Consider the following 14,552-nt stretch of genomic DNA (forward strand, 5'->3'; position numbering starts at 1 on the left):
CATCAAGCTGCTCTTCGTTGATTACAGCTATGTATTCAACACTATCATCCCCTTGACACTAATCACTAGGTTGCTAGACCTCGGCCTCGATACCTCCTTATGCAATTGGATCATTGATTTCCTCACCTGTAGACCAGAGTAATGTTGCATTGGCAACAATATCTCCTCCACTATCATCATCAACAGAGCTGCACTGCAAGACTGTGTGCTTAGCCCCCTGCTCTATTTGCTTTACAATTATAACTGTGAGACTAAGTACAGTTCCAGTGCCATTTGTTGACATCACCAATGTAGTTGCCAAATCAAAGGTGGTGATGAATTGGCATATAGGAAGGAAGATGAAAATATGGTCGAATAGTACCACAACAAAAACCTCTCACTCAAAATTAGCAAAAACAAAGAGTTAATTATTGACTACAGGAGAAAGAAACGGTAGGTCCATGAGCCGGTCCTCATTTGGGGACCAGAGGTGGAGAGTGTCAGTAACTTTAAATTTCTTGGTGTTATCATCTCAGGGGATCATTCCTGGGACTGGCACAAAAGTGCTAATACAAAGAAGGCATGGCAGCAACTCTACTTTCAGAATCAGGTTTATTATGTTGTGAAATTTGTTAACTTAGCAGCAGCAGTACAATGCAATATGTGATGATATAGAGTGAAAACCAATTACAGTAAGTATGTAAACAAGAGAAAACCTGCAGGTGCCGGAAATCTGAGCAACACACACAAAATGCTGGAGGAACTCAGCAGGCCAGGCAGCAACCAAGTAAAGAGTACAGTTGATGTTTTGAGCCGAAACTGTTCGGCAGGACTGGAGAAACAAAACTGACGAGTAGCTTTAAAAGGTGGGGAGAGGGAAGAGGGAAACAGAAGATGATAGGTGAAACCTCAAGGGGGAAGGATGAAGTAAAAAGCAGGGAAGTTGATTGGTGAAAGAGACAGAAGGCCATGGAAGAAAGAAAAGGGAGGGAGGAGCACCAGAGGGAGGAGATGGGCAGGCAGGCAAGGAGATAAGGTATGAAAGGGAAAAGGGGATGGGAAATGGTGAAGGTGGTGGGGAATGGGGGGCATTACTGGAAGTTTGAGAAATCGATGTTCATGCCATCAGGTTGGAGGCTACCCAAACGGAATATAAGGTGTTGTTCCTCCAGTCTGAGTGTGGCTCATCACGATAGTGGAGGAGGCCATGGATGGGCATATCCAAATGGGAATGTGGTGGAATTAAAATGGGTGGCCACTGGGAGACCCCACTTTTACTGATGGATGGAAGATAGGTGCTCAGTGAAGTGGTCTCCCAATCTGCATTGTGTCTCACTGATATACAAGAGGCCTTACCAGGAGCACCGACAAAACAGTATATAACTTCAACAGACTCACAGTTGAAGTGTCACCTTACCTGGAAGGACTGTTTATGGCCCTGAATAGTAGTGAGTGAGGAGGTGTAGGGGCAGGTGTAGCACTTGTTCCACTTGCAAGGATAAGTGCTAGGAGGGAGATCAGTGGGGAGGTTCAAATGGACAAGGGAATGATCTCTGTGGAAAGCCAGAAGTGGGGGAGGGAAAGATGTGCTAGTTGGTGGGATCCCGTTGGAGGTGGTGGAAATTTTGGAGAATTATGTGCTGGACATAGTCTGGCGGGGTGGTAGGTGAGGACAAGAGGAACCCTATCTCTCGTAGGGTGGCGGGAGGATGGGGTAAGAGCAGACATGCGTGAACTGGAAGAGACGCGGTTGAGGGCAGCATTGGTGGAGGAAGGGAAGGCCCTTTCTTTGAAAAAGGAGGCCATCTCCTTCGTTCTCTCATCCTGGGAGCAGTTGTGGCAGAGACGATGGAATTGAGACAAGAGGATGGCGTTTTAACAAGTAACAGGGTGGGACAAGGTATAGTTCAGGTAGCTGTGAGAGTAAGTATATATATATATATATATTAAATAAATTAAAATGGTGCAAAAACAGAAATAATATATATATTAAAGAAAGTAAGATAGTGCTCATGGGTTCAATGTCCATTTAGGAATTGTATGGCAGAGCAGAAGAAGCTGTTTCTGAATCGCTGAGTGTGTGCCTTCTGGCTTCGCACTTCCTTCCTGATGGTAACAATGAGAAGAGGGCGTGTCCTGGGTGATGGAGGTCCTTAATAATGGACGTTGCCTTCTGAGGCACCTCTCCTTGAAGATGTCTTAGATACTATGGAGGCTAGTACCCAAGATGGAGCTGACTAATTTTAGAAATTTCTGTAGATTTTTTTGAGTCTTGTGCGGTACCAGCTCCTCCATACCAGATAGTGAAGCAGCCTGTCAGAATGCTTTCCACAGTACATCTGTAGAAGTTTTCAAATGTTTTAGGTGACAAATCAAATCTATTCAAGCTCCTAATGAAATATAGCAGCTGCCTCGCCTTCTTTATGGCTGCATCGATATGTTGGGACCAGGTTAGATCCTCAGAGATCTTGACACCCAGGAACTTGAAATTGCTCCCTCTCTCTACTTCTGATCCCTCTATGAGGATTGGTTCATGTTCCCTCGTCTCACCCTTCCTGAAGTCCACAATCAGCTCTATGGGCTTACTGACGTTGAGTGCAAGGTTTTTGCTGTGACACTGCTCAACTAGTTGGCATACCTCACTCCTGTACACCCTTTCATCTCCATCTGATATTCTACCAACAATGGTTGTATCATCAGCAAATTTATAGATGGTTTTGAGCTATACCTAGCCACATGCTAATGTTATCACCAATCCGCAGAGATTGTGGTCTTACAGTTAGGAAATTGAGGATCCAATTGCAGAGGGAGGTACAGAGGCCCAGATTCTGTAGCATCAATCAGAATAGTGGGAATGATGGTGTTAAATGCTGAACAATCATTAACGAACAGCATCCTGACATTAGTGTTTATATTATCCAGGTGATCTAAGGCCATGTAAAGAGTCATTGATATTGCATCTGCCGTAGACCTGTCGTGGTAATAGGCAAGTTGCAGATTTGCAGTGGGTCCGCGTCCTTACTGAGGCAAGAGTTTATTCTCGTCATTATCAACCTCTCAAAGCATTTCATCACTGTAGATTCGTCACAACCTCTCAAAGCATTTCATCACTGTAGAGTTCTACTGGGTGATAGTCATTAAGACAGCTCATCCTACTCTTCTTCGGTACTGGTACCTTGTTGCCTTTTTGAAGCAGGTGGGAACTTCCGACCATAGCTGTGAGAGGTTGAAAATGTCCTTGAGTAATCTCGCCAGTTGGTTGGCACAGGTTTTCTGAGCCTTACCAGGTATTCCATCAGGCCCTGCCACCTTGCAAAGATTCACCCTCCTTAAAAACAGCCTAATATTGGCCTCCAAGACAGAGATCACAGGGTCACCGGGTGCAGCAGGGATCTTCACAGCTGTAGTTAGAGTAGATGCTCTCTTTCAAAGCAGGCATAGAAGGCATTGAGCTCATCTGGTAGTGAAGCATCATTGCTATTCATGCCATTGGGTTTCACTTTGTAGGAAGTGATGTGCTGCAAACCCTGCAGAGTTGTCCTGCATCTGATGTTGCCTCCAACCTCGCTTTGAAATGTTTTTCACTCTTGAAATTGTCCTTGAAAAGTCACGTACAGACCTGGGTCACCAGACTTAAATGCCACCAACGTAGAGGTTCTTTTTTAAAGGTTTGCGCAAATTCAGCATGTCACCTAAATCTTTGACAAAGCTCCATAGATGCACAATGCAGAGTATCCTGACTGATTGCATCATGGCCCTGTATGAAAACACCAATGCCCAGGAATGGGAAGTGGTGGATACAGCCCAGTCCATCAAAGGAAAAACCTTCCCTGCCATTGAGCGCATTTACAAGGAGCACTGCCACATAAAAGAAGCATCCATCATCAAGGACACCCCCACCATCCAGGCCATGCTGTCTTCTTACTGCTACCATTAGGAAGGAAGTACAGGAGTCTTAGGTCCCACACCACTAGGTTCAGGAACAGTTATTAACCTTCAAACATTAGGCTTCTGAACCAGAGTGGATAACAACTCTACAACTCATGTACTCAATATTATATATTATCTTATGTAATTATTATTTTTTTTGTACTTGCGCAGTTGGTCATCTTTTGCATATTGTTTGTCAGTCTTTGTATTTAGTTTTTCATTGAATATATGGTATTTCTTTGCTCTACTGTGAATTGCCTGCGAGAAAACAAATCTCAGAGGAATATGTGGTGACATATACCTTCATTGATAATAAATTTACTTTGAACTTTGAAGTGTGCTCTAAACAGGGTTTTATAGAGCTGCAACATGCCCATTGGAGAATCCAACAAAAAAACTATTTGCAACAGGTTAGGCAACTTTCAGCGAGTTCTCTTCCCTTGATATTAATTGAAAGTGATGGATGTAGAGATTGAGGTAAATATTTATATTTTACAATCTTTTTTAAAGCATTTGAACATTTTTGAATGTTGTTCAATATTTTTAATATTTAAATATTATCTCTTTATTGAAATTAAATAGGCTTGTTTTAGATATTTTATTAAATTTTTGTAGTCCAGGAAGGAGGGGGAAGAGGGAGGGGGAGGGGGGAGGGGGAGGGGGAGGAGTAGGGGAGGAAGAGGGAACATTGACTCAGACCATGAGAGGCCTGCATCAGGCATTTTCATGCCTTACAAGGCACAGATTGGAAGTCTGTGTGGGGCGCCACTCCTCACACAGACACCAGAGCAATGTGTGGTTAACTGCCTTGCTCAAGAACACGACACACTGCCACAGCTGAGGCTCGAACTAGCGACCTTCAAATCACTAGACGAATTCCTTAACCACTTGGCCACGTGCCCAACACTAGGAAAGCCTAGGAAAGTTTTTCAAAATGTCAGAAACAGCACTCTACTTTGGCATATTTACTGTATAAGCCTATTTTCTCAGTGAGCATAACTAAGCCTGCTGTCAAAGTCCGGTCAACATGTTGCTGGGCAGAGCCCCTTATGCCCCACACCTTGTTTTCACTGGGAAGGTTCTGTCACCGTGCAGACCCTTGCTGTTGCTTTTGGAGCTTGCTTTTTCCAGCAAATGCTCATTGGGGTCTGCTAAGAGTTAAATGAGAACCATCATCAAAAACAACGATATGTTTATAATCCTGCCTAATGAAAATTAAATCAACTATTGTTTCATCAGGTCCATGTTCAAGACCAGATATTCCCAACATGATACCACCCAGAAGTTATTCATACAGAGATGGAGAAACACTGAGTATTGAATGTGCTTATGGGTACAGATTGCAAGGAGTTAAAGTAATCACATGCAGGGATGGACAATGGTTTATCGGCCGATCTTATCCAACTTGTATTGGTAACTTGTCTATATTATTCCTAAAATTAAATGAAAATGATGATAGAAATATGTCAATTAGCAGAATTACTAACATTTTCTTGTAGACACAGGTGCAACATGCTGTAGTCACTCCGCTAATTATGACGCTGTTCAGACAGTCTAAGTGTTTTATTCAATAAGTTTGGGTTCACAATATTTGGTTTTGCATATTTGTTCTGCAATATTACTTTGAAAGTCAGGATGACCTGATATAATATAATCTCACATATCAGGAGTGGCCATTTTTAGCTCTGCTTATATGTTTTTGGATTTATGCTCAACCCTGAGTGGATTCTTGCTAAATCTGTTTGTGCATCGCACGTAGCCCAGTTGTTACCTTTGAACAATTGCGATACTCCAGGCCATCACAATACGGAGAATGGATCCACCACCAACAAGACAAAAGTCCCATTTTATACTATTCAGCTATTCTTAGTTAGGACAATCCTTACAGAAATTGAGGTGTTTGTGCTTTTTGGATGTCAACCATCTCAACAGGAAAGCATTTCTATGGCAATTTCAGCAAACAAAACAGTCACTCCTCCCATCAATAGCTCAGTTTTTCTATAATGTGTACCATTTCCAAAAGGCACTGCAGTAATTAATCCAAAGCTTGTTCATCAGCTCCTCTCAAACTCTATGGCTGATCTTTTATTGTCTTGAATTGTTATAGTCCAGATAATGACTCAGAATTTCTCAAGGGAATTCAGACTCATTGGCTCATTGATCTGTTCATGACTTATGAAAACAACAGTATTTTGGGATCAAACACCAAGTTCTAACTGTTTACCTTTTCTCCAAGCAAATAGCTCTACTCTTCCCACAATGCAATGTTCATTCAATCAAGCCACAGCTTAATGCTCAGTTCATCATTTCACCTATGTATCTGCTTCAGATATCAATTCAATTGCCTCCCATCAGGGATCAATGAGTCTCCTCATGGAACACGGGGCATACATTAAGAGTGCCTTTTTAACTTACACTAAAAGCATTTGCTCCAAGACAATTTGAGGAGGACAGTAATTTTATTTATACAATTCTTTTTATGGCACTGAATATCCCCCTAAAAAAATCTCAGAACCAAGAACAATTGGGATGTCAAACTGTAAGTGCCAAGGCCCCCTCTGCCTACAGTTTCTGTGATTCTACTGAGTGCCTCCTGTCAGCAAAGTTCATGAGCTGGAAAGTACAATATTTTGCTGATATGATGATGTCGTAGGTGAGAACACACATATTTATGGGCATCTCATGATCTGGCAGAAAGTGAGATAATAAAAGTGACAAAGAGGGAAATATTAAGATTTGATAATTCATGATGTTGTACCAGTTTTCAATGTGAAAATTGTATGCCTAAAGATCTAATTTAAATGACTACTCTGCAGAACAGGGATGTGCGACACCACCAAACATAGAAAATGGAGAATTTACTCCTCATCGACGTAATTATGCTGAACGTGAATCTGTGACTTACTCTTGTAAGAAAGGCTTTGAACTTTTTGGAAAAAGTCACTTGCAATGTATTTCCAATAGATGGCCACAGGAACCTACTTGTGTTGGTAAGCAAAGTATTTTATTGTTCAATCACAAAACCCATTTGAAACAACACCAAAGCAACACACACAAGGGAAGTAGCTAGGAGCCAGAATAAGATGGTGGGGGGGGGGGCGGTGGAGTGGAAGATGTGGCAAAGTGGGCAAGAGTGGTCAGAGAAATGATAGACGGAATACAGTGTCAGGAAGTACATGGTTATGCACTTTGGTGGGAGGAACAAAAGCAAATAACATTTTCTAAGTGGGGAGCAAATTCAGAAATCAGAGGTGCAAAGGGACTTGGGAGTTCTTCTGCAGGATTTCCTGAAGGTTAATTTGCAGGTTGAGTCAGTGGTGAGGAGAGAAAATACAGTGTTAGCATTCATTCCAAGAGGACTAGAATATAAAAACAAGGATGTAATTCTGAGGCTATATAAGGCACTGATATCACCTCATTTGGAGTATTGTGAGTAGCTTTGGGTCCCTTTTTTTAACGAAGGGTGTGATGACTTTGGAGAGGGTTCAGAGAAGGTTCACAAAAATGGTTTTGGAATGAAAGGTTCATCATACGAGGAGAGATTGATGGCTCTGGGTCTTTTCTCACTAGAATTTAGAAGAATGAGGGGAGACGTCATTGAAACCTATCGACTGGTGAAAGTTCTAGATAGAGTGGATTTGGACAGGGTGTTTCCTATAGGTGGGAACTCTAGGACCAGAGGCACGGCCTCAGAATAGAAGGACATCTCTTTTGTACAGAGATGAGGAGGAATTTCTTGAGCCAGAGGGTAGTGACTCTGTGGAATTTGTTGCCACAGACAGCTGTGGTGGCCAAGTCATTGGGTATATTTAAAGTGAAGGTTGATAGGTTCTTGATTAGTAAAGACATCGAACCTTATGGGGAGAAAGCAGGAGAATGTGGTTGAGAGGAAATGGATCAGCCATGATGAAATAGCAGAGCAGACTTGATGAACCAAATGGCCGAATTCTGCTCCTGTGGCTTATGGTCTTAAATCTAATCTGGCAGGAGCGAAGGGGGAGGTGGTAGAAATCAGGCTGGAGGGTACCAGCCTGATTTCTGATGGCATGAACATGGATTTCTCTAACTTATGGTAATTTCACTCTCTTGCCCTTCTTTCCTTTTCCATTCCCTATTCTGGCTCCCTTCATACCCCTTCTCTTCTCCTCACCTGTACATCACCTTCCTCTAGTGTCCTCCTCATTCCCTTTCTCCCATGGCCCACTGTCTGCTACTATCAGATTACTTCTTCTTTAGCCCTTTATTTCTTCCACCTATCACCTCCGAGCTTCTTGTAAGTACATGCTTGCAGCAGAAAGCACTGTGAAGAGAGAGCCTTTGTTTCATATACTGAATGTATTTAAATGTCTTCAGAATCTATGATGTTACAATTCTATTCCATATGTCTATAATTCCCCCCTGCACTTTAAATCTAATTGATTTAATGGACTTGTAACAGGTATCCAGCATCTTGCAATGTTTGTAACAACTAATTTCTAGAGGTGTTCACTCCTTGAAATGTTCTTCCCGTAATTTACTTGAAGCAGCATTTTCAAAGTCTAACATTTGCCTTTTAGTTTGCTGCAACTTCTTTGCAGCTACTGTTTGTACATCAAAAATCTCATTTCCACCTTCCTTGTCCATTAAAGTGTTTACTCCATCTCAACACTTATCTGATGCAGCCCTTAATTTCATTCCCTTAAATTTAGGGGATGTAATTTTGAACAGTAAGTGCAGACAATGAGTTTAATACCATAAGATATAGGAGTAGAATTAGGCCATTTGGCCCATCGAGTCTTCTCCACCATTTCATCATGGCTGATCCAATTTTCCTCTCAGCCCCAATCTCCTGCCTTCGCCCCATATCCCTTCATGCCCTGATCAATCAAGAATCTATCAATCTCTGCATTAAATATACATAAAGATTTGGCCTCCACAGCTGCCTGTGGCAAAGAATTCCACAGATTCACCACTCTTCTGCTAAATAAGTTCCTCCTCATTTTGATTCTAAATGGATGCCCCTCTATTCTGAGGCAGTGTCCTCTGGTCTTGAACTCTCCCATCATAGGAAACATCCTCTCCACATCTACTCTAACAAGGCCTTTCACCATTCAATAGGGTTCAATTAGGTCACCCCTCATTCTTCTGAATTCTAGTGAATACAGACCCAGAGCCATCAAATGCTCTTCATATCACAAGCCATCAATCCTGACATCATTTTTGTGAACCTCATTTGAACCTTCTCCAGTTTCAGCACATCCTTTCAAAGATAGGCTGTCCAAAAATGCTCACAATACCCAGGTGAGGCCTCACCAGTGCGTTATAAAGTCTCAACATTACATCCTTGCTTTTATATTCTAGTCCTCTTGAAATAAATGCTAGCATCACATTTATGTTCCTAACCACAGATTCAACCTGCACATCAACCTTTAAGGAATCCTGCACAAGGACTCCCAAGTTTTTTGTATTTGTAAATGATAGAAAATAGTCTATCATTTTATTTCTTCTACCAAAGTCCATGACCATACACTTCCCAACACTGTATTCCATCTGCTATTTCTTTGCCCATTCTTCCTAATCCATCTAAGTGCTTCTATGGCCTCTCTACTTCCTCAAAACTACTTGTCCCTTCTCCTTTTTTTGTATCATCTGCAAATTTTGCAACAAAGCCATCAATTCCATCATCCAAATCATTGACATATAACATAAAAGAATTGGTCCCAACACCAACCCCAGTAGAACGCCACTAGTCACTGACAGCCAAACAGAAAAATCACCTTCATTCCACTCTTTGCCTCCTGCCATTCAGCTACTGCTTTATCGATGCTAGAATCTTCCCTGTAGTACCATGGGTTTGTAGCTTGATAAATAGCCTCATATGTCAAAGGCCTTCTGAAAATCCAAGTACATAACATCAACTAATTCTCCTTTGTATATCCTGCTTGTTATTTCTTCAAAGAATTCTAACAGATCTGTGAGGAAATATTTTCCCTTGAGGAAACCATGCTGACTACAGTCTAATCTATCATGTCCCTCCATGTACCCTGAGACCTCATTCTTAATAATCAACTCTAACATCTTCCCAGCCACTGAGGTTAGACTAACTAGCCTATAGTTTCCTTTCTTCTGCCTCTCTCCCTTCTTGAACAGTAGAGTGTAATTTGCAATTTTCTAGTCTTCCAGAACCATTCCAGAATCTAGTGATTCTTGAAGGACCATTACTAATGCTTCCACAATCTCTTCAGCCACCCGTTTCAGAACCCTGGGTGTACACCATCTGGTCCAGGTGACTTATATACCATCAGACCTTTTAGTTTCCCAAGAACTTTCTTCTAGTAATGGTAACTTCACACACTTCATGGATCCTGACACCTAGAACTTCCACCGTACTGCCAGTATCTTCCACAGTGAAGATTGATTATTCAGTTCATCCACCTTTTCCTTGTCACCTATTTCTACCTTTCCAGTATCATTTTCCCATGGTCCGACATCCACTCTCATCTCTCTTTTGCACTTTATGTATCTGAATATTACTGGCTAACTTACTTTCATGTTCCATCTTTACCTTCTTAATTACTTTTTTAGTTGCCTTCTGTTGTTTTTGAAAGCTTCCCAATCCTCTAACTTCCTACTAATATTTACTCTATTATGTACCCTCACTTTGGCTTTTTAGGTTGGCTTTGACTTCTCTTGTTAGCCGCGGTTGTGTCACCTTACCTTTAGAATACTTCTTCCTCTTTGGAATGTATATATCCTGTGCCTTCTGAATTGCTGCCAGAAATTCCAGCCATTGCTGCTCTACCAGTGTTCTTTTCCAATCAATTCTGGACAATTCTTTTTTCATGCCACTGTAATACCCTTTACTCAACTGTAATACTGATACATCTGACTTTATCTTCTGTTACTCCAGTTTCAGGGTGAATTCAATCATATTATGATCACTTTTACCTTAAGCTCTCTAAATAATTCTGACTTATTGCCCAATTCAGAATAGCTGATCCCCTTGTGGGCTCAACCATGAGCTGCTCTAAAAAGCCACCTCATAGGCATTCTAGAAATCCCTCCTCTTGGAATCCAGCACCAACCCTATTTTCCCAATCCACCTATATATTGAAATTCCCTGTGACTATTATAACATTGCTCTTTTGGCATACATTTTCTTTCTCCCATTGTATTTTGAAGACCACATCCTTACGATTGTTTGTGGGTTTGTATACAAATCCCATCAGGGTATTTTTACCCTTGCAGTTTCTTAGCTTTATCCATAATGATTCAACACCTTCTGACCCAATGTCACCACTTTCTAATAATTTAATTTCACTTTTTACTACAGAGCAACACCACCCCCTCTGCATTCCTGCCTGTCCTTTTGATACAATGTGTATCCTTGGACATTAAGCTCCCACCTATCATCTTCTTTCAGCCATGATTCAGAGATACCTACATGCCAGTCTGTAACAGTGCTACAAGTTCATCTATCATATTCTGTATTTTATGCACATTCAAATATAACACCTTCAGTCCTGTATTCCCCCCTTTTCAATTTTGTCATCCCTGCAACTCATCCTATTGACTGCATTTTTGCCCCGTCAACAGCCTCTCCTCACTGCACATTGCCTCTGTTTGTAAACCAGCACTATTATCCGCCTTTCCTACAGTACTTCTCACATTGAAGTATGTGCTTCTTAGGATACTTGTCACACCACACTCACCCTTTTGATTCTTAACTTTGGCTGAGGTCTTACTAATATGTACCACCACAGCTTCTTCACTACCTGTTCTGGCAGTGTGGTTACCGTCCCCCTGAATTCTAGTTCAAACCCCACCATGCAGAATTAACAAACCTTCCCGCTAGGATATTAGTCCCCATACAGTTTAGGTGCAAACCATCCCTTCTGTACAGGGGTGCTCTGCACTGCCTCCTTAATCCCTTTCTCCTTCCTGACTGTCATCCAGTTTCCTATGTCCTGTACCTTGGTGTACATATACCTTTCTATATGTCCTGATCATTACCCCCTCAGCCTCCCAAATGAATCGGAGTTCATCCAGTACCAGCTCCAACTCCTTAATGCAGAATGTTAGAAGTTGCAGCAGGATGCATTTCTTGCAAATGTAATTGTCAGGGACACTGGACAATGTGCCTTCCCACATCCCACAAGAGGAGCATTCCACTATCCTGCCTGACATCTCTACTGTCCTAGTTCAGCAGATATAAAGAAGGAAATGGAAAAAATAATTTAACCTTGAGCTTTTCTTTCCTTGCTTTCTCTGACTGAAACCTCAAAGAGCTTAAGCCTCAGGATCACCATTCTGACTGTTCATTCCAACGACGGCCACTGCACTTGCCCTGCCTTCCTTTAATTTGCTCTTGCTAATCAATCTCAGACACAGATTGGTCACTGGTCAAAGCTCTATTACATTCCGCAACCTGCTGCTCCCTTTTTCTACTCGGGCAGTGGAACTAAGTGTAATCCCCTCTTCTCAAACTTCTGATATCTGGATTGGCCACTGCTCAAAGCTCCTACTCTATCTCCCCCCTTACTTTTTGCAAACTTACCTTGTCCCACCACGTCCAGCTCCTTCTTCTTCTTATTCTGAGTCACCTATGGACCATCTTGAAATCAAAAACAATTTCTAACTAATTCAAAAACAATTTCTTAAAGGCAATTCAAAATATGAAATAAATGCTGTTCTAACCTGTCCATTGATTCCCACCTTCTGAAAAGGAAATAAAGTTTGTGGATGACATTATTTCAAATTGGTGCTTTCCTGTACCTGTCAATTGATACCTTATATTTGTTGGCAAAAAAAATGCAACCATTGATTTAGAGGACAATTTCAAATTGGTTACGTGTCTTACAGATGTGGAAAATGTCTGTCCAGATTCATATCCATTAATAGAACACGGAGACATCGGTTTTGTAGAACAATACAAAATAATTTATACATGTCGTGCTGGATATATTATGGACGGCTCAGATGTGGTAATGTGTCTTAATGGAAATTGGTCAGACCCTCCAACGTGCAATGCTCCTCCAGGTGAAATAAATGATCAAAATGTGACAATGCGAGTATTTAGGAATGCGATATGTTTGATCATTACAGTGGAAGAATGGTGGGGGGGGGAGGGGAGTGTTCATCACCAGTTTTCTTCAAAGATACTGAAATAAGTGAATTGATTTAATAGACCTCAAATGGAATTTAAAGATACTGGTGTGAAAGATTTTGAGGCCTGATGATAAGCCAGACCATCCTTTTCTCTGCAGCCATTCATTTATTTGACACTTCCTCATATTCTGCACTTGGCTACCATAGTGATATTGGGTACTTTGCTCACTCTCAGTGAAATAGATAAGAAAAAACTTAATTAATCATCTACAGCTATGATCTGCTGGCCATCATACATCAAGTGTTTAGCACATGTGCATAAGCAGCTTTGTAACATGCCCTCTGACGATTTCTTGAAATCACTTAAGACCAAAAATGATAAAGAATGCATTTGTATCTCGTCCATTAGATCCTGATCAAGACTGTGATCTTCCACCTCAAGTAGAAAATGGAGACACAATAGAAATCACTTCACCACCATATCGTCATGGTAGGAAAGTAACGTATCAGTGTCAGAATTTCTATGTCTTGGAAGGGAAAAGAGAAGTTACCTGTTCTGGTGGAAAATGGACAAAACCTCCACACTGCCTTGGTGAGTAATGTTTTATATTCATTATAATCTTCAATAGCTACAGCACTTTTTCAGCCATTTATATAAAATATAATATAACATGAGCATCTAGGTTCCTACAGTGGAATACTGAAACGTATTGGGTCATATGGGTGCATTAACTTTAAAACAAGGCTCCCCTTGACTTGGCATTATCCCTCTTTTGCAAGTATATGACAACCTTTGAAGCACAGAATTTTACAGAAGTTAGAGACTAAGTTTCTATAAACTTTCCAATGTGATCTTATTAATTTATATGGCAAAACAATGCTAAAACTACCAGTATAAACTTTATAACAATGAAAAGGAATTTCTCTTTGGAGTAAAACTGTAATGATACAGCTCTGTTGGGACTTTAGTGGAGCCTGGTGTGCAGACTCTCTAGACAACTGAACGTCTCTCCTATTAAAACCCAAACACACTTTTATTTTACTTCTTTTACACATTACACAGACATGTAATAACATTTCTGGTGAATCAGATGGGTATAAAGACTGTGGGATATATTGAAGTATTCCAGATTCCAACATTTGTTGCAAACCCTCCCATTTTCAGGATCACGTGTCTTCCAGATCGCAGACCCTGCTGCAGTCACGCATGGAGCCCACAATTCAGGTTCCAGCACAGCTTTGTTGTGAGCTATGCCTCGGGTTGCACAGCCTGCTGATACCCTGCAATGCTAGTTCAATTAGGGACCAATAAACATACCAGACACTGGACCATCAAAACTTCCAACTGTCAATTCCAGGATTCCAGATCCTTAAAACACTTAACCAAAACACAAAAGAGGCATATCACTCTTAGACAATACGCATTCAGAAAAACAAAATCTCTTGTGGAGCTTCACAACAAGTAGCACAACTGACAGGGACGAAAGGTGGGTGTGAACCCCCTCAGCATGTGTACAAGCTACTACCCAATATACAGCAGTTCTCCTCGTTGGAAA

General features: G+C 41.2%; 1 protein-coding gene across 1 annotated transcript in view; it reads left to right on the top strand.

Annotated features, from left to right (window-relative positions):
• LOC134354709 (complement factor H-like) overlaps positions 1-14,552 on the top strand; it is an 86,176-nt gene that overhangs the window by 47,002 nt on the left and 24,622 nt on the right. Inside the window, exons 9-12 of the mRNA XM_063063857.1 lie at positions 5,149-5,322; positions 6,726-6,899; positions 12,751-12,927; positions 13,406-13,588. Of these exons, the coding sequence (XP_062919927.1) occupies positions 5,149-5,322; positions 6,726-6,899; positions 12,751-12,927; positions 13,406-13,588 (708 nt within the window). The remainder of the gene's footprint in view (positions 1-5,148; positions 5,323-6,725; positions 6,900-12,750; positions 12,928-13,405; positions 13,589-14,552) is intronic.

Source organism: Mobula hypostoma, chromosome 12, assembly GCF_963921235.1.
Source record: "Mobula hypostoma chromosome 12, sMobHyp1.1, whole genome shotgun sequence".
NCBI classification, from domain to species: Eukaryota; Metazoa; Chordata; class Chondrichthyes; order Myliobatiformes; family Myliobatidae; genus Mobula; species Mobula hypostoma.